The following is a 17,973-nucleotide window of genomic DNA, read 5'->3' as shown; positions in this document are numbered from 1 at the left end:
CCGCCCGCACCACCCTAGTTACGGCTCTGCATCTTTCTATGACAGGCGGCCATGATGGCTGAGGAGCTGAAGAAAGAGCAGGACACAAGCGCTCATCTGGAGAGGATGAAGAAGAACATGGAGCAAACTATCAAGGATCTTCAGCAGCGCCTGGATGAAGCTGAGCAGATTGCCATGAAAGGAGGCAAGAAGCAGCTGCAGAAGCTGGAAGCTCGAGTTCGGGAACTGGACAATGAGCTGGAAGCAGAGCAGAAGCGCAATGCCGAGTCTGTGAAGGGCATGAGGAAGTATGAGAGGCGCATCAAAGAGCTCACCTACCAGGTATGGGGCATAATTGGAGGAGATAAAAACACAAGACGTGCCACATAACAGATAGTTTTAAACAAGTAACATATTATATGAAAAAAATGTGTTATATAACTACCAATGGTTGTGATACAAAAATTAATCAAACAGAAAACATATTAATATGCAAAGTACAATTCTTTTTGAAATGTCTTGAGAGGACACAGGAGCAATCCCAAGTCATTGCACAGAGTATTCACCTGGATGATTTGGTGACATAAATGGAATAAATAATTTGTCTTTGATTTTATGGCATTTGATGTTTTATGAATATATCTTTACATTTTGTTTCTATTTCTCTGTATTTACATTGCTATCTATGCAATTTACTACAGCACTATTTCTTGTGACTCCCACAGCATTCAGCACTTAACTCTCTCACATTCTCTGTTATCTGCAGACCGACGAGGACAGAAAGAATTTGGCTCATCTTCAGGACCTGGTTGATAAGCTGCAGCTCAAAGTGAAGGCTTATAAGAGACAGGCGGAAGAGTCTGTAAGTGCCTTTCTACTATAGCTAGATTTTTTTAGTCCAGTTGTGTGTTAAAGGGGAGGGGGAAAGGAGGTATTACAATGACCTGGAAACCAGCCAAACAATGTAAGGAAGTGTAAAATAAATAAATCTGAAGCACTACTTATGATCTTTAGGTGATACAGAGCTCTTCCATATATAAATATACCATACTTGTGCATATATATTGTTAAGAATGCTATAAATATATAAATAAATGTGCCATTTGACAAACATAAAGACCAGGTGATGCCCATTAAAACCCTATACTTGCCCCAGTGATTTTATATTCAACAATACATTTCACATTGGAATTCCTGCCCCCATGTAAATAGTGACTTACCCTCTCGTTCTTCTTTTCTTCCATCTGTAGGAGGAACAATCCAACACAAACTTGTCCAAGTTCCGTAAGGTTCAGCATGAGCTGGATGAGGCCGAGGAACGAGCAGACATTGCAGAGTCTCAGGTCAACAAACTGAGGGCCAAGAGCAGAGATGCTGGGACCAAGGTTGGTGTTCTCTAGAGGGGGCACTGGTGGGATTGTAGAGGTAAGAAGATGAATACAGGATAAGTACCAGAAAAAAGCAAACACACCTATCTTGAAATAATATTTGAACTGAATACACAAAACCTGGAATTTACTATTGAGTGAGTATAGAGTTAAACATAGATTGTAAACAACAGAGTATTACAATATCATTGGGGAAGAACAATGTTAACATGGTAGTGTGTTTTAATGACAAACACTGGCTATTATACTAGCTTATCTGTCTCTTCTTTCTTTACAGAAATCTCTAAATGAGGAATAAACCCAGCATGATGCAGTGTCCAAGACTCTCTGTATCATGACATGTCCCTCTTCGTAGAATAAAGAATTCAAACTGTCTTCTGTCTCTGCTTATGTATCAATATACATACAACATATACAATGCCATAACCGGTGTGTCAGGCGCCGTCCGCACGGCCGCCTGACTGTATGATCGCGCGTCTGGTTGCTAGGCAACCAGACGCGTCATTTCCGGATCCTCGGCCGCCTGACCTCTGCAGACAGCGCGACCCGTTGCTAGGCAACGGGACGCTATAGTGATTCCCGGCGCTGAGGATGACAGCGCTGCAGCGCTGATTCTATTGGAGCACTCCAGTATTTAAACCTTCTCTGGCCCTCCTACCAGTGCCAGAGTATCAGGTCTTCCTGCCTCCAGCGTTTCTGTGTACCAGTTGCTATATTGTTCCTGACCTTCCTCGTGCTGCCTGTGACCCTTTTGACCCGGACCGTTTGACCACCCCTATCTGGATTCTGCCTTGTACTGCGCTCCCTGTAGATTACCGACCCGGCTTGCCTGACCATTCTTCTGGATTTCCCTTTGTACCTCCTCTACTTGAACGTTGCCGAACCGGCCTGTCTGACACTCCCTTGTATCTCGCTGTGGACTCTAGGAAGGACCGCGACCTGCGTGTCCCTGCAGCGGAGTCCATACTTCCTTGCGGGGGTTCCTGGTGAATACCAGGGGCACGTTAGACTCCGCGCCTTCCTCTGAGTTGCGCCAACAACAGCAGGTACCTTCTACCAGTCAAACACCCACTACAGTCGTGACAGTATACTCTGGCCATGACAACGGAGGGGTCTGGTGAACCGTCTGCTCGTGACCTACTCCTGCATTTGGCCCAACGTGTGGAGCAACAAGAAGCAGCCCAAGCGCATCTTCTACAATGTGTCCAAGGGATTGCTACCCGCTTCGATACATTTCAGAATGCTGCACCCGCTACACCAGCCATAACCTCTGCGGCATCCACAGCATCCAGTGTGGTTACGGTCTCTACAGCGGCCTCCGGTGTACGCATCCCGACACCCGAAAAGTTTGACGGTGATCCCAAGAAGTGCAGGGGCTTTCTGAACCAATGTGCCATCCAATTTGAGTGCAACCCAGGGGCCTTTTCTTCAGAACGCACCAAAGTAGCTTTTCTCATCTCCCTCCTCAGTGGTCAAGCCCTTGCCTGGGCCTCACCTTTATGGGAACAAGGGGGTCCACTTCTTCATAACTCCAACTCTTTCATTGAAGCTTTCAGGAAAGTCTTCGATGATCCCGGAAGAGTTGCTTCTGCAGCTACCAGCTTGTTAAACCTCCGCCAAGGTGACCTGTCCGTAGGGCAATACGCAGTTCAATTCCGAACCCTGGCTTCCGAGTTAAAATGGAATAATGAAGCACTGGTGGCAACCTTTTGGCAAGGTCTGGTGGATCGGATTAAGGATGAGTTAATTTCCAGAGAACTCCCGGCTGAGTTAGATTCTCTCATCTCCATGTGCATAAAGGTGGATTTGCGTTACCAAGAGCGCACGCAGGAACGCTCTCCTGGCAAACGGTTCATACCACGGCTAGCACCCCAGTTCCAAAATCCCATCCTGCCAGTGGACGAACCAATGCAAGTAGGACGCTCTAAATTATCCCTTGAAGAGAGGGAGAGACGCTTCAAACAACGCCTGTGTCTGTATTGTGGAGATCCGGGACACCTGCTAAGAGTTTGTCCCAAGAAACCGGGAAACTCTTCCTCCTAAATGGTGGCGGGGAGGCCGTTTTAGGAGAATCCACAGTTGCTCCCTATTCTAAAGAAAATTCTCCAGAATTTCAGATGGCTGTCATCCTGAGCACCCCCAAGGGTACCTTTTCCACCACGGCCTTTGTGGACTCCGGCTCCTCCGGGAACTTCATTTCGGCGGATCTAGCTTCGCAGCTCCAGATACCTCTGAACCCGTTGCCCCAACCGTTATCTCTGACGGCAGTCGACGGAAGTCGTGTCACTCACGGCTCCATCTCATCCGTGACTTCTCCTGTTCGGTTGAGGGTAGGAGTACTTCACAGCGAAATTATCCAACTTTTGGTGTTGCCGAGGTCCATTAATCCCCTCATCTTGGGGTTACCATGGCTGAGAAGACATTCTCCTCAGATGGATTGGGACCACGCTCAAGTTATGTCGTGGGGTGAAGGATGTCGCTTTGAATGTTTGTCTAGAGTCTTGCCTCCTAAATGTCAAGTAATGGCTCATTCCGAGCTAACCCACCTTCCTGAGGCTTATATGGAATTCCAGGATGTATTCAGTAAAGTGGAAGCGGAGATCTTGCCTCCCCATCGTCCCTGGGATTGCGCTATTGTTTTATCTCCTGACCAACCCATCCCCAAAGGGCGGACCTACCCTTTATCTCGTCCAGAGACGTCAGCCATGTCTCAATATATTTCAGAAAACCTGAAACGGGGATTTATCCGCAAATCTACTTCCCCAGCGGGTGCAGGGGTTTTTTTTGTTAAGAAGAAGGATGGGTCTCTTCGGCCTTGTATTGATTATCGTCCTCTCAACCGCATCACTGTCAAAAATCGATATCCACTACCTCTCATCTCCGACCTCTTTGACAAACTCAGTGGATCTCAAATCTTTTCCAAACTAGATCTCCGTGGGGCCTATAATTTGATTCGCATCAAAGAAGGAGACGAATGGAAAACGGCCTTTAACACCAGAGATGGACATTTCGAGTACCTGGTGATGCCCTTCGGCCTCTGCAACGCCCCAGCCATCTTCCAAACCTTCGTTAACGATATCTTTCATGACCTGTTATACACTTCTGTGGTAGTATATCTAGACGATATATTAATATTTTCTAAAGATCTGAAGACTCATCGGGAACAAGTAAAGGAGGTCTTACGTAGACTTCGGGAACATCACCTCTATTGCAAGCTGGAGAAATGTGTGTTTGAGATTAGTCAGGTATCTTTTCTTGGTTTCATCGTGTCGGGTCAAGGTCTTTGTATGGATCCCTCCAAGGTGTCAGCTATTCTGGACTGGCCTCAGCCACAAGGCCTTAAAGCTATTCAAAGGTTCATCGGCTTTGCAAACTATTATCGCCAATTTATTCAGGGATTCTCCACCATTATAGCCCCCATTACAGCGTTAACCAGGAAGACTGCCAACCCTAGGGTCTGGTCTTCGGAGGCCATGTCTGCCTTCATAACGTTAAAGAAAGCATTCTCTTCAGCCCCAGTTCTGTCCCAGCCAGATCAAGAACGACCTTTTTTCCTAGAGGTAGATGCATCCTCAGTAGGCATTGGGGCGGTGCTTTTTCAAGAGTCTCCGGCTGGCTCACACAACCCGTGTGGGTTTTTCTCCAGACGATTTCTTCCAAGCGAATGTAATTATGGAATAGGGGACAAGGAATTACTGGCCATCAAGGCGGCTCTGGAGGAGTGGCGACATCTGTTGGAGGGGGCTATATTTCCTGTTACTGTGTTTACCGACCATCGGAATCTAGTGTTCATTCAAGAGGCTCGTTGCCTTAATCCTCGGCAAGCCCGCTGGGCATCCTTCTTTGCTCGATTTGACATGAAGCTCACATTCTGCCCGGGAGCCAAGAATGGACGTGCTGATGCATTATCTCGCTCATTTGACGATTCCGATCGTTTAAGACCATTGGTTCCGCAGCATATTATTGATCCTTCTAATATCGTAGCCCTTACTAGGACCAAAACGTCCTCTCCTCCTCCAGGCCGGTCATTTGTGGAACCCCATCTCCGATTCAAGACCTTGCAGTGGGCTCATTCATCCCGCATTGCCGGCCATGCTGGAATAAAGAAGACTACATCGCTGCTTTGCCGACGCTTCTGGTGGCCTAATGTACGTGCCGATGTTGAGAGATTTATTGCTTCCTGCACTACCTGTGCTCAACACAAAACTTGTAGAAGAGTCCCGGCAGGCCTTCTTCGTCCACTTCCTATCCCCGATGCTCCTTGGGAAAGTGTGGCCATGGATTTTATCACAGACCTACCCCTCAGTGCAGGGTTTACCACTATCTGGGTGGTTATTGATCGATTTTCGAAGATGGCACATTTTATTCCTCTAACTGGACTGCCCACGGCCAGTCGTCTGGCAGATATCTTTATCAAGGAGATATTCAGACTACATGGGTGCCCGAAGGAGATCATTTCGGACCGCGGAGTCCAATTTACATCCCAGTTTTGGAGAACCTTTTGTAAGAGAGTAAACATAGAATTGAAATTCTCTTCGGGATACCATCCGCAAACCAACGGACAGACGGAGCGAATCAATCAGGATCTCGAGACATTCCTCCGCTGTTTTACCTCCGACAACCAGAATAAATGGTCTCAATTCCTTCCTTGGGCGGAGTTCTCCCATAATCAACACATTCATGAGTCTACCGGATTCTCTCCGTTCTTTATTGTATACGGAAGTCACCCTGTGTTTCCGGATCCTTTTCCAGTGTCCTCTTCACCGGTTCCAGCTGTAGATACTCTTTATCGGGAATTTTCTCTCATTTGGGCTAAGACTAAGACGGCTTTACTCAAGGCTACTCAGCATCACAAGATCTTTGCAGATCGTCATCGGAGGGCCACTCCTCTCTTAAAGGTGGGAGACCAGGTATGGCTATCCACCCGGGACCTAAGACTAAAGGTCCCTTCTATGAAGATGGCTCCTCGATTTATTGGCCCGTACACCATCATGCAAGTCATTAATCCTGTATGCTTCAAATTGAAACTTCCTCCTTCTCTGAGATGTCATAATACTTTTCATGTCTCATTACTACGACCACTGGTACTCAATAAATTCTATCGACCTCCCGGTCGTCCCCCACCAATACAAACCTCTTCTGGAACTGAATTCGAAGTCAGTCGGATCTTGGCTTCTCGCATTCTTCGTGGCAAACAGCAATTTCTGGTCCATTGGAAAGGATTTGGCTCAGAGGAGAGATCATGGGTGGACAAACAGGACCTTCACGCTCCTAGAATTCTCAAGAAGTTCCTTCAAACAGGAGGAGGAAGAGGAGGGTATACTGTCAGGCGCCGTCCGCACGGCCGCCTGACTGTATGATCGCGCGTCTGGTTGCTAGGCAACCAGACGCGTCATTTCCGGATCCTCGGCCGCCTGACCTCTGCAGACAGCGCGACCCGTTGCTAGGCAACGGGACGCTATAGTGATTCCCGGCGCTGAGGATGACAGCGCTGCAGCGCTGATTCTATTGGAGCACTCCAGTATTTAAACCTTCTCTGGCCCTCCTACCAGTGCCAGAGTATCAGGTCTTCCTGCCTCCAGCGTTTCTGTGTACCAGTTGCTATATTGTTCCTGACCTTCCTCGTGCTGCCTGTGACCCTTTTGACCCGGACCGTTTGACCACCCCTATCTGGATTCTGCCTTGTACTGCGCTCCCTGTAGATTACCGACCCGGCTTGCCTGACCATTCTTCTGGATTTCCCTTTGTACCTCCTCTACTTGAACGTTGCCGAACCGGCCTGTCTGACACTCCCTTGTATCTCGCTGTGGACTCTAGGAAGGACCGCGACCTGCGTGTCCCTGCAGCGGAGTCCATACTTCCTTGCGGGGGTTCCTGGTGAATACCAGGGGCACGTTAGACTCCGCGCCTTCCTCTGAGTTGCGCCAACAACAGCAGGTACCTTCTACCAGTCAAACACCCACTACAGTCGTGACACGGTGCCACATGCTCACTATTGGGACTATCAGACCCTTTGTAAAGTGATATATACAGTTCTATGAGGCTGCAGGGGATGTGGATGGGTAACAAAAAAATGCAGGAATCTAATGCTGGAAATTTGTAATATAGTCGTTTCTACCCTCTTTGCTGATCTACTAATGATTACAGTGTTAGTTGTGTACAATACATTGATGTACATGTTTATGTTCATCCTTGAAGCTTAGCTGGGTAACACAGTGGCACAAACAAAGTGGTATTATACCTTCATTCAACAAGTGGAAGGACACTAGGCCTGAGCATCAAATGACAGGATCACTGTCCAGTCTGTTTACACATGGTGGCGGCTAAAATGAACCAGATCCAACTGTTAAGCACATGTGCTGAACAGCCAGATCCCTTTTGGTTTCACTCTGGCTGATATAAGTCATCATTTCACATTTACAAACATTCATGACTTACTATCAAGTATCGAGTTTGTTTTGGAGCAACACACTGAGATATTGGGTCAGTTGCCCAATATTGCTGCCAACACTACAGTGTGTGCGGCCAGCTTTAAAGTGGTGAACAGGATGATATACTGTATAGTAGAACCTAAATGAGATGTAAACTCACCTTCAAGTTCCAATAATACATAAACAGAATAGGGCTACATTTTCCTGTTTTTATTGAATATACAGATCCAACATTTACACTCTGGTAAATGTGTGTTTCTCGAATCTTGTCCTCAAACATTACCCACATTATGTTTGGAAGATTGCTTTCCATTCATGTGGTACTTTGCACCATAACATGTTTTGTTATTTCATTCTGGTAAATTAAATTAGTTCAGTCCCAGCATATTACCCCAAGATGTTATATAATCTAGTTCTTCCAAGCATTGGGGATACCAGATATATAATTTTTGCAATAACTGAATTAGATATAAGGCCAGAAGTAAATTTTTTAAATAACCTAAACTAAAAATGAACCTAAAATGTAACTTAATTTAACAACTAAAAAATACACAACTAAATAGTTCATATTGTGTATACTAGTAATTCAATTGGGGCAGTGTAATTCTATTAAAACAAATGTATTAAATAAATTTTATTTTTGTTACATACCGTATAAACAAGCATAGATCAGTGAGAGTAGAGAAGAAGGTGCATGCTAGTAACAGTTTGTTAATCTGTTCCTGGTTGATGCTCCCAGACCTGAGGATGGCAGGAAATAACAGGTTATAGACTGACTGCCTCAATGTAAGAGCGGCTCTTCCCTATTTAAAAAAATTACAAAAGAAAAACTTCAATTATGAGGGTTTGTGGAAGTACATGATGCTCTGATCAAAAGAAATTTCTCAAGATCTATAAGTTGCATGGAAATGGTTACATGACTATTACTTAAGATGCTGACCTCTGTCAATCTGCAGTCAGACATATAGGGGTTTATGTATTAAAGCAAATTATGGAGGAAACACTGGCACATTTCCCATTCTTCCTCCATACACGACTTAGGCGCACTCATGGTAATGAGATTAATTGTTACCATGCAGCACGTTCCACTACTCACTCCTGGCAGACAGAGCACCGGAGCTCTATGTATATTAGTACATAGTCTATATATGGAGACTGTTCAGGACTATGGTTCATCTTCTGAGGAGTTGTCATCCAAGAAATTTCTGTCCAACACACGTTCAGGAGGTCACAGAGAGCCCCATGGTAATGGGTAAGTATCTGCTGCTCTCACTGTCTCACATACTGTGTAATGTCTGGTCAGTCCAACATAATGTAAACACTGAACAAGAGTGATGTACAAATTAGAGGTTACTATGGAGGAAACTATTGCTCTACAAAAGGAAATTTATCAGATATCATCTGGATGTTCTACAGGACTATTGGATAAATATGAATGAAACACACTACATTCTAGCAAAACATTATGGGCCTAATTCAACAAGGCACATATCTTACCGAGTTTGAGCGTATCGTATGCAAAATCACTCTGCGCATGCCCAGAACCGGGAGATACGTTGTGGTCGCAGTCCCGTCCTCTGTGTCTTTGAATGCAAAGGACACTTATTACAGCCTACAATTTCTGGGAGTGAACTGGGCAGGGAAGGAGCATTTTACCGTAGTGAATTTACAGGTCAGGTTTGATTTAAAGAGCACCTGTTGCTTACACACAGGGGGCAATGATTTTATTTTCAGAGTCAATATTCAGTATTCAGCTTGTAAATTCTCTAGAAACTAATCACATCACTGAGGCATAAGGCACTTCATGTAAAATCGTGCACAGATTAATTTAAATTTAATGACATCCTGGAATCTATAACAATATCCAAGTACTGTATGTTCTATGAGGAAGGACACAGAGGAATTTATTCAAGCCTGTCATATTTGTGCTAAAAACAAGAGCCTTAGAGGACCCACTATTGGACCTCTCCTGCCACCCCCTTTTCCCAATAAGCTATTGGCATCTATTTAAATGGATTTCATTGTTGAAATTATACCATATGGGTGGTAGTTGTCCGCTTTAGTAAAATGGCCCATTTTGTTCACCTACCTGGACTGTCCTCAGCCAAAGAGTTGGCTTTGATTTTTATCCAGGCATCTTTAAATTAAATGAGATCCCTACTAATATCATCTCTGACAGGGGTTCACAGCTAGATTCTGGAGCTCATTCTGCTCAACCTTAAGTGTGGAAATGAACTTTTCGTCCACTTATCATCCTCAGACTAATGGACAAACAAGAGTGTTAGTCAAGTTCTCATTTAACATCTTAGATGCTATGTTTTCCCACTTCACAACAACTGGACCGAGGCATTACCATGGACAGAGTTCACTAATCATCTGGCACCTCTCCGTCTTTCTGTATCTACAGTCATCATCCTAAAGCGTGCACTTTCTCTAATTTCGTGCTTACTGGTAATTGGGACACCTGGACAACCATAAGGAAGCTTAAAAATATTTGGAGAAAAGTTCAGGTGTCTCTTTCTTGAGTTGCAACGCAGACTAAATTATTCTTTACTAAACAATGCAGGAAATGTAACTTGAAAGTGGGAGACACAGTATGGCTGTCGACTAAAAATATTCGACTAAAGCAGCCTTCTAAGTAATTTGGCCCCAAGTTCATTGGTCCAGTTAAGATTACCAGAAAGATAAATCCTATAAGCTTCCGTTTGGATCTTCTTCCTCTCTAAGGATCCCTAAGACCTTTCATTGCTCACTGTTTAAACCTGTGTTCAAGACTAAAAACTGTAAATCCAGTACCAAGGTTCAGCCCCCTCCGGTATTAGTAGACGGTCGAGCTGAGTTTAAAATAGAAAAAATCCTGAATATGTAGAAGGTCCAGAAACAACTCCATTATCTTGTCAACTGGAAAGGATATGGCCCAGAAGAAAGAACCTGGGTCCCAGCTAGAGATCCTCCTACTAAAAAAAAATAGTGGATGATTTCCATAAAAGAAATCCTTGGAAACCTCTATTTTGGGGTCCTTCGATCCCTCCTCAAAGGGGAAGTGGGGAGGAAATCTTAAGAAATAGGAGCTCTCCTGTTTGCTTGATCTATCATTTGTGCAACTATCAGGGCCGGTGCTAGGTGTCACGGCGCCCTAGGCAAAGTTTCAAAACTAGCCCCCCCCCGCCTAAAACACACACTAAATACCCACTCTCCAGACCCTCACAAACTTCATTTTTGTAAAAAAAGAAAAGAAGAAAAACCTTACCTTACCTTCACCAGCAATCCAGATGTAGTGATGTTTCATGCACTGTCCAGACTCCACTGCTGCCCAGTGGCAGGCAAAGGTTTAATAGAGAAGAGGTATACAGGTGTTAGCAAAAAGCTTGACACAATAAGTCGATAACAGACAATTTTATGTCACATCACAATGTGGCCCCCGCAGCACCCCCCCTGGCTAACAATGTCCCCTCTTGCAGCACACCGGCCCTCCCTGCTTAACAATGTCCCCCCCCCCGCAGCACATTGCCCCAACCCTGCTAAAGAATGTTCCCTCCCTCTGCTCAACAATGTCCGCCATGCTAAATAATGCCCCCCGCAGCACACTGCCCCCACTCTGCTCAACAATGTCCCCCCTGCTCAACAAGGTCCCCCCCGAACAAAAATGTCCCCCCCTGCAGAACAATGTCTCCCCCTGCTCAGCAATGTCTCCCCCTGCTCAACAATGCCCCCCCTGCTCAACAATGTGCCCCCCTGCACAACAATGCCCCCCTCCTGCTTAACCAATGTACCCCCTGCTCAACAATGTCCCCCCTGCACAACAATGTCCCCCCTGCACAACAATGTCCTCCCCTGCACAACAATGTCCTCCCCTGCACAACAATGTCCCCCCCTGCACAACAATGTCCCCCCTGCTAAACACTGATCCCCCCCATAGCACACCGCCCCCGCCTGCTTAACAGTGCCCCCCCCCCGCAGCACAATGCCTCCACCCTGTTTAAAACGGGACAGTACACCACCCGCATCCTGCTTAAAAATGTCCCCGTTCCCCCGCAGCACACCGCCCTCCTGTGCACCCGTATTTTTTTTTAACTTACCTGCTGCACCTTTTCTTCATGCTGGCATGCTGCTGCTCTTCTCTGCCGAGCTGCTCACTGACTGTTGGGACGTGAAGATGACATCACTACCGACAGTCAGTGAGTGGAGAGGGGCACGTCCCATTGTTACTGGGGGGCAGGGGGCGGCGATCAATCACCCCATCCCCGCCATGGATCTGAAGCTGTGCGGCTGCCATTGAATGTAAACTCAGTGGCCGCTGCACAGCATTTAAAAATGTAAAGGATTTCGTGGCGCCCCCCAGAGCCCTGAGCTGGCTAACGCTGCCTAATCGTAGCGCCAGACCTGCCAACTATTGCTACTACTATGTTTCGGATCATCCCTGTAGTTCACTGATTCAGCTGGTAGTTACAAGCTTCATTCAGCTCTCAGTTTGGCAGCATCAGGTGTGCAATCACCTACCATATTCATGCAGCTAATCATCCTGCAGCTCTGATTGGTGCTGCTGCCTTTATAAACCTCTTCCTGCAGCATGCCAATGCTGGTGATAGTTCCTGCTTGACCTAGTGTGCCTTGTATCCTGACCTGTTCTGCTATCAGTGATTCACCTGGATTGTTTATAGGCACTGCTGTCTTCTCCACTCCTGACTCTTGGCTTTGTTAAATGGCTTTGCTCTCATATCTTTACCTGCCCTGACCCCTGGCTTGTTAAAAGGATTCTGCTGTCTTCTCTACTCCCGATCCCTTCCTGTCTGACTCCTGGTTGCTCACATCTGTTACCATGACCTGTCCACTCCATCAGACAAGTACCAGACTACTCCACATTAACCCTTGCCTGTCTGGCTCAAAATTTAGCTGTTTACAGTCTGCTTGCTCATTGCCTCCTACTGTGTTCTGTCCTCTTCACTGGGCAGGTGCCAGATAAACAACTGCTACTACACGAGTCTAAGTCCTGGGGCAACCTAGTACTGTGGAACCAAACAGGTTCCTTGGAAAGGGGGCTGCAGGAGGTGAACATCTCGCAAAGTGGTTCAAGCAGTTGAGGATACTCTGCCATTAACAACTTTCAAGATTTATTTAGCGCATAAATGAAGCTAAACAGCTGTATTTTAGAACAAAAATGTAACCCTTTATTTACACAAAAGCAAACTTGCCTACTCTCTCTCTTCTCTTTATTATAACACAGATTGAATCATTGTCCAGCGGGGGCTGGGCTGTGATGACATAAATAGTATTTGCCTCTGCAGTAATTTTTCACTTCTCTGCACATGAAGGAAGACTTTCAGTTTGAAGAGGCTTATCCAGCTTGCAGAGAGGGTATATGAAACTTGATGTGTGCTGGGTGGGCTATCAAGGCGCACTTGTGCAAATCCAAACAGTTTTGTGGTTGCATCATGTGTGCTGCATAAATTACCTTCAGTGTGTTCTGTGAGATTTTATTAGAATAACTGCACTAATTTTATGTTTTTGGGAGAAAACCAGAGCACCTTGAGAAAACCCAAACACACACACATAGAACATACAAACTCCACACAGAAAGAGCTCTTGATGACCCATGGTCCCAGAGCTGTAAGGCTAAATACTGGACCGGTTATGTACAGTTTAAATTAATTCAGTTTAATGCCACTTCATGTAATTTTCAGTCATGTAATTTTCAGTCATGTGATCTTCATGTGACTTTTGTGATCAGATTAAATTCACACACTGCGAATGTACATGACAATAACAGTACAGTGCTTTCTAAACCCTCCAACATACCCCTTGCTACCTGCTGGAAAGTGCTCTATTGCTGATATTCCTACTTATCTTCTTTTTGCACTAATCTTGTCTGAGTTATATAAGTGATTTTCAAAAAACCTCTTGTTAATTAATTAATTCAGCTCAAAATCCAGGTTAGTGCAATCAGGGCTGCCAAGAGGAATTCAGGGCCCCGGTACAACAAATTCATGGGGCCCCCCTTATAGTTGAGTATGCTAAAAAAAATTGGCCCGCCATTGGGGCGTGGCTAACATATCAAAATCACTAGGCCCTCAATTCGCCCGAGCGTCACATATGTCCAAGCACTCCTGACTTTCAGGACATCTTGCACCACAGTGTAGTATACAAAAAATGCAGTGTGTACACAAAGAGTTCAGTCTTGGCCTGCACCTTACATTGGGCACAACAAATTTACATTGCCCCTACTAGAATCACAACACTTCACATACTGTCCTGCTCTCTCCTACCTGTTCTTCTCACTTTCACCACTTGTGGCTGCTGGTTTCTTTAGTTGCAGCTTGTCTGGATCCTGGAATGCTGGGGGCCCTATTTGGAAAAAAATAGCTACATTTAGATAATTCCAAACAACCCTGGCGTTAAATCAATGCCATCCACGATTAATAATTAGGCCTTCCTCCAGCTCCAATATTACAATAATGTGCCCCTTCATCATCGCCATGCCTTATGATCACACTGCGCCCTCCATGCTGATTTTGCCCCCTTCACCTGGCTCCCCTTCATCACACTATACTATGCTGCTCCCCCCACTTTTTCAATCCCACTGTGCCATGCCTCCCCCCTTTTTAACTTTACTGTGCCATGCTGCCCACCATTTTTTAACCCCACTGTGCCATGCTGCCCCATTTTTTAACCCCACTGTGCCATGCTGCCCCATTTTTTAACCCCTCCGTGCCATGCTGCCCCATTTTTTAAACCCCTCTGTGCCCCCCCCTCATTTTTTAACCCCTCTGTCATTCTGCCCACCGTTGTTTAACCCCTCTGTGCCCCGCCTCATTTTTTAAACCCTCTGTCATGCTGCCCCCCCATTTTTAACCCCTCTGTTCCCCCCCTCATTTTTTAACCCCTCTGTCATTCTGCCCCCTGTTTTTTAACCCCTCTGTGCCCCCCTCATTTTTAACCCCTCTGTCATGCTGCCCCCTGTTTTTTAACCCCTCTGTGCCCCCCTCATTTTTTAACCCCTCTGTCATGCTGCCCCCCCCCCCCGTTTTTAACCCCTCTGTGCCCCCCCTCATTTTTTAACCCCTCTGTCATGCTGCCCCCCTGTTTTTTAACCCTCTGTGCCCCCCTCATTTTTTAACCCCTCCGTCATGCTGCCCCCCCCTATTGTAACCCCTCTGTGCCCCCCCTCGTTTTTTAACCTCTCTGTCATGCTGCCCCCCCCCCCCATTTTTAACCCCTCTGTGCCCCCCCTCATTTTTTAACCCCTCAGTCATGCTGCCCCCCCTATTGTAACCCCTCTGTGCCCCCCCCTCATTTTTTAACCTCTCTGTCATGCTGCCCCCCCCCCCTGTTTTTAACCCCTCTGTGCCCCCCCTTGTTTTCCTCCCTTCACTTACCTTTTCTTCTCTCTTGGTCTTCTCTGCTACTCTGTGCTCCATTGTTCCAGACTGACTGAATGCTGGGCGTGACATGATGACATCACACCCGGCATTCAGACAGTCTGAATGGAGCACAGAGCAGCAGAGAGGAGGGATGCCGGCGCCGCGATCACGTGAGTATGTTTTTTAACTACCCTGCTCCCCCACCAACGACCGCAAAAAAAAAAAAAGAAAGAAGAGAAAATTAGTTTTGAATTTTTTTAAAAAAAATCGGCAGCGCAAGAGCCCGGGCCGGGCCCCCTGACTTGCCCAGGCCCGGGTAATTAGTACCCAATCCCCCCCCACTCTCGGCGACCCTGAGTGCAATAGGAAAAGAAAAACATGGGAGCATATCTTATGGGATGTTTCATGTTGAAAGATCAGTGTGACTAAAATTCACAAAGTTAGCAGATCTCATTGTAAACACTTGTAGCCCCTGAGCTACCAGGTACCTCGCCCATGCAGTTGGCTCTGAATCAGATGAATGAGAATACTATCAATATCACATCATGTAAGTTAATTTTGCTAAAATAATGGGCTAGCAAGGTAGTAAAGTGGGAGGTATTTCTCTTGTTTTACTTATGTGCACACTCTGTTCCATTAGGAAGAACCTGGACTCCCTCTAATCCACTCAGCTGAACCTGGGCTCCATCTGTTCTACTAGGCTGAACCTGGACTTCCACTTTTCAAGTGGACTGGACCTGGACTCCCTCTATTCCAATGGGCTAGACCTGGGCCAATTCTAGTCAACTGAGCTGAACCTGGACATCCTCTACTCCACAGGGCAGAACCTGGATTTCCAATATACCATCGTGTTGATCCTGGACTCCCATTGTTCCACTGGGCTGAACCAGGACTCCCTCTTTTCAAACACCAGTCTCTCAGGTCCTGTCACTTACCTCTTCGCTGCCCTGTCCCTGCGGTTTTCAGGCTCTGCTGGTTTCAGACCTCTTTGTAAGATGCTGCCCAGTCTGTCTCCACTCCAGAGATCCTTCCAGAATCAGTGTATGGATGCGGCCATCTTTGATTCGCCACATGTTTCCTCTCAGCCAATCAGGCGATAACAGACTCCATTCCAGGTTTCCCTCCAAAATCAGTTGATGGGAGCTGCCATCTTGGATTTAGTCACCTGATCCATCCCAGCAAATCAGAGTGTTACTTTAGTCCAGCTGATTGCAGTCTCCAAACACAAAACAACAACTACTATAAAAGGACTTCCTGGAGGCCTTACCTGTTGCCAGTGCAACAATGTATTTTAGATGCCAAAATGGTTCCAGCAGTCTTAAGACTTCTTATTAATCCAGCTCAGACAGTGCAGTCTGCATTCCAGCTCCAGTCTGGTTACAGCGATCCACTTACAGCATTCTGGTTCCAGCATGGAATCTCTCTATTCCACCCGACTGCACCTAGACTCCCTCTGACCCACTGGGCTAGACCTGGACTCTCTCTGTTCCATTGAGCTTAAACTTGACTCTCTGGATTAATAGGAAGACTTTGATAATTTGATACTTATTCATTAGTAGTGGCAGACACCCCCTCTTTGACTGGCAATCTTTTCTGATAGTCTGGTAGCTAGCTCTAGCAATCTAGCAGCTCTTCCTGCTTTGAGATTAGTAGTGTAGCCCTTCTCATCTTTTACAGTCTCCAATTACAGTCTCTACTTGCTATCTTCTCCTCTGCCTAACTCTGGGGCACTTCTGCACACAATACTGACTCTCACTGTGTGTTTCATCCTCTTTAGCAGGATCAGCAGCTATACTGGCACTCTACTTCTCCCCCTGTTCTGGTATCAAAAAGCACACTTTTGGCTGGGAACTGTAATTTTCAGCTCTCGCGGGTGCATTGGATGGTCAACTACACACAATCATGTAGGCTGTAGTTTATCGCTAATTTAATCTCTCAACCATATTTGCCATATAATACCAATGGCTAAGCTCCTATCCCTGTTGTATATAATATATATATTATCATTGGAAATAATTGGGAACTATAGTGTCAAAAGAACAATGAGTTAATGCACTGAAATTAAACAAATGTAACTGTTTTGTTGCTAAATTGATTTATACTTTTGTGCTACAATTTTTGCACCTGCACAACATTGTAAGGCTGTAGTGCTAAGCAAAAAGGAAAAGGAAATGCAAACATTCCTTATAAAATCAGGCCCATATTCTGAGTCTGATTCATTAAGGAGCGGAAATGGCGATATGTTTCTAATAATGGGCATAATTACTCTGTGCATGTCCAGCACTGTACCATACGCCACAGAACACAGCAGTTTCCAATTAATCTTCAAGTGCAAAGGACACATGACACTGTCCAACTGGCATTTCAGGGTCTAAACAGGGAGGGAAATAGCTGGGATGCATGTTGTCAATTTACAGTAAGGGCGTGCCAAGCTCGAGCGTACTCAGCAGCATCAGATTTAAGCTATAGGCATCTCAAAAGGTACATGACTTTCAATCGTATCACTTGCATCAGTTACAGATCTGGTGTAAGTGCAGATTACTAGTGATGACAGCTGTGTATGCACGCTACAACATGTGTTTGCAATCAGGAGCAACTGTAAAAATGTATTTTATGTACAGTAGATATTAAGATCATCCTAATAAATGAAAACAACAAAAAAAAAATATATATTTTTTTTAAATGTTATGTTATTAATGACTATATATTATTAACAGATGACATTAATTCAATATTTCTCTATTTTTTTCTGTGCGCTCTTTTGTGACTTTATATTTCACATATGTATTGGAAGTATGCTGCAGTTTATGGTCTGTT

The 17,973-nt window shown here is 45.5% G+C and overlaps 1 protein-coding gene and 1 long non-coding RNA gene across 3 annotated transcripts in view; one reads left to right on the top strand and one right to left on the bottom strand.

Annotated features, from left to right (window-relative positions):
- The window catches only part of LOC142157576 (myosin-7), a 29,466-nt gene extending 27,724 nt beyond the window's left edge, over positions 1 to 1,742 (top strand). Inside the window, exons 36-39 of the mRNA XM_075211199.1 lie at positions 46 to 321; positions 746 to 841; positions 1,230 to 1,364; positions 1,645 to 1,742. Coding sequence (XP_075067300.1) covers positions 46 to 321; positions 746 to 841; positions 1,230 to 1,364; positions 1,645 to 1,665 — 528 coding nt within the window. The 3' untranslated portion in view covers positions 1,666 to 1,742. The remainder of the gene's footprint in view (positions 1 to 45; positions 322 to 745; positions 842 to 1,229; positions 1,365 to 1,644) is intronic.
- Positions 1 to 17,973, bottom strand: part of LOC142157592 (uncharacterized) — a 45,739-nt gene that overhangs the window by 19,574 nt on the left and 8,192 nt on the right. For both annotated transcript variants that reach the window (XR_012692519.1, XR_012692518.1), the window contains exons 3-4: positions 8,450 to 8,539; positions 1,200 to 1,387 (exon numbers count right to left, since the gene is read on the bottom strand). This is a non-coding gene — a long non-coding RNA (uncharacterized LOC142157592). The remainder of the gene's footprint in view (positions 1 to 1,199; positions 1,388 to 8,449; positions 8,540 to 17,973) is intronic.

This window comes from Mixophyes fleayi, chromosome 1, assembly GCF_038048845.1.
Source record: "Mixophyes fleayi isolate aMixFle1 chromosome 1, aMixFle1.hap1, whole genome shotgun sequence".
In the NCBI taxonomy this organism is placed as follows: domain Eukaryota; kingdom Metazoa; phylum Chordata; class Amphibia; order Anura; family Limnodynastidae; genus Mixophyes; species Mixophyes fleayi.
Note: the sequence above shows the minus strand (reverse complement) of the source record. Positions and strands in the feature narration are given on the sequence as shown.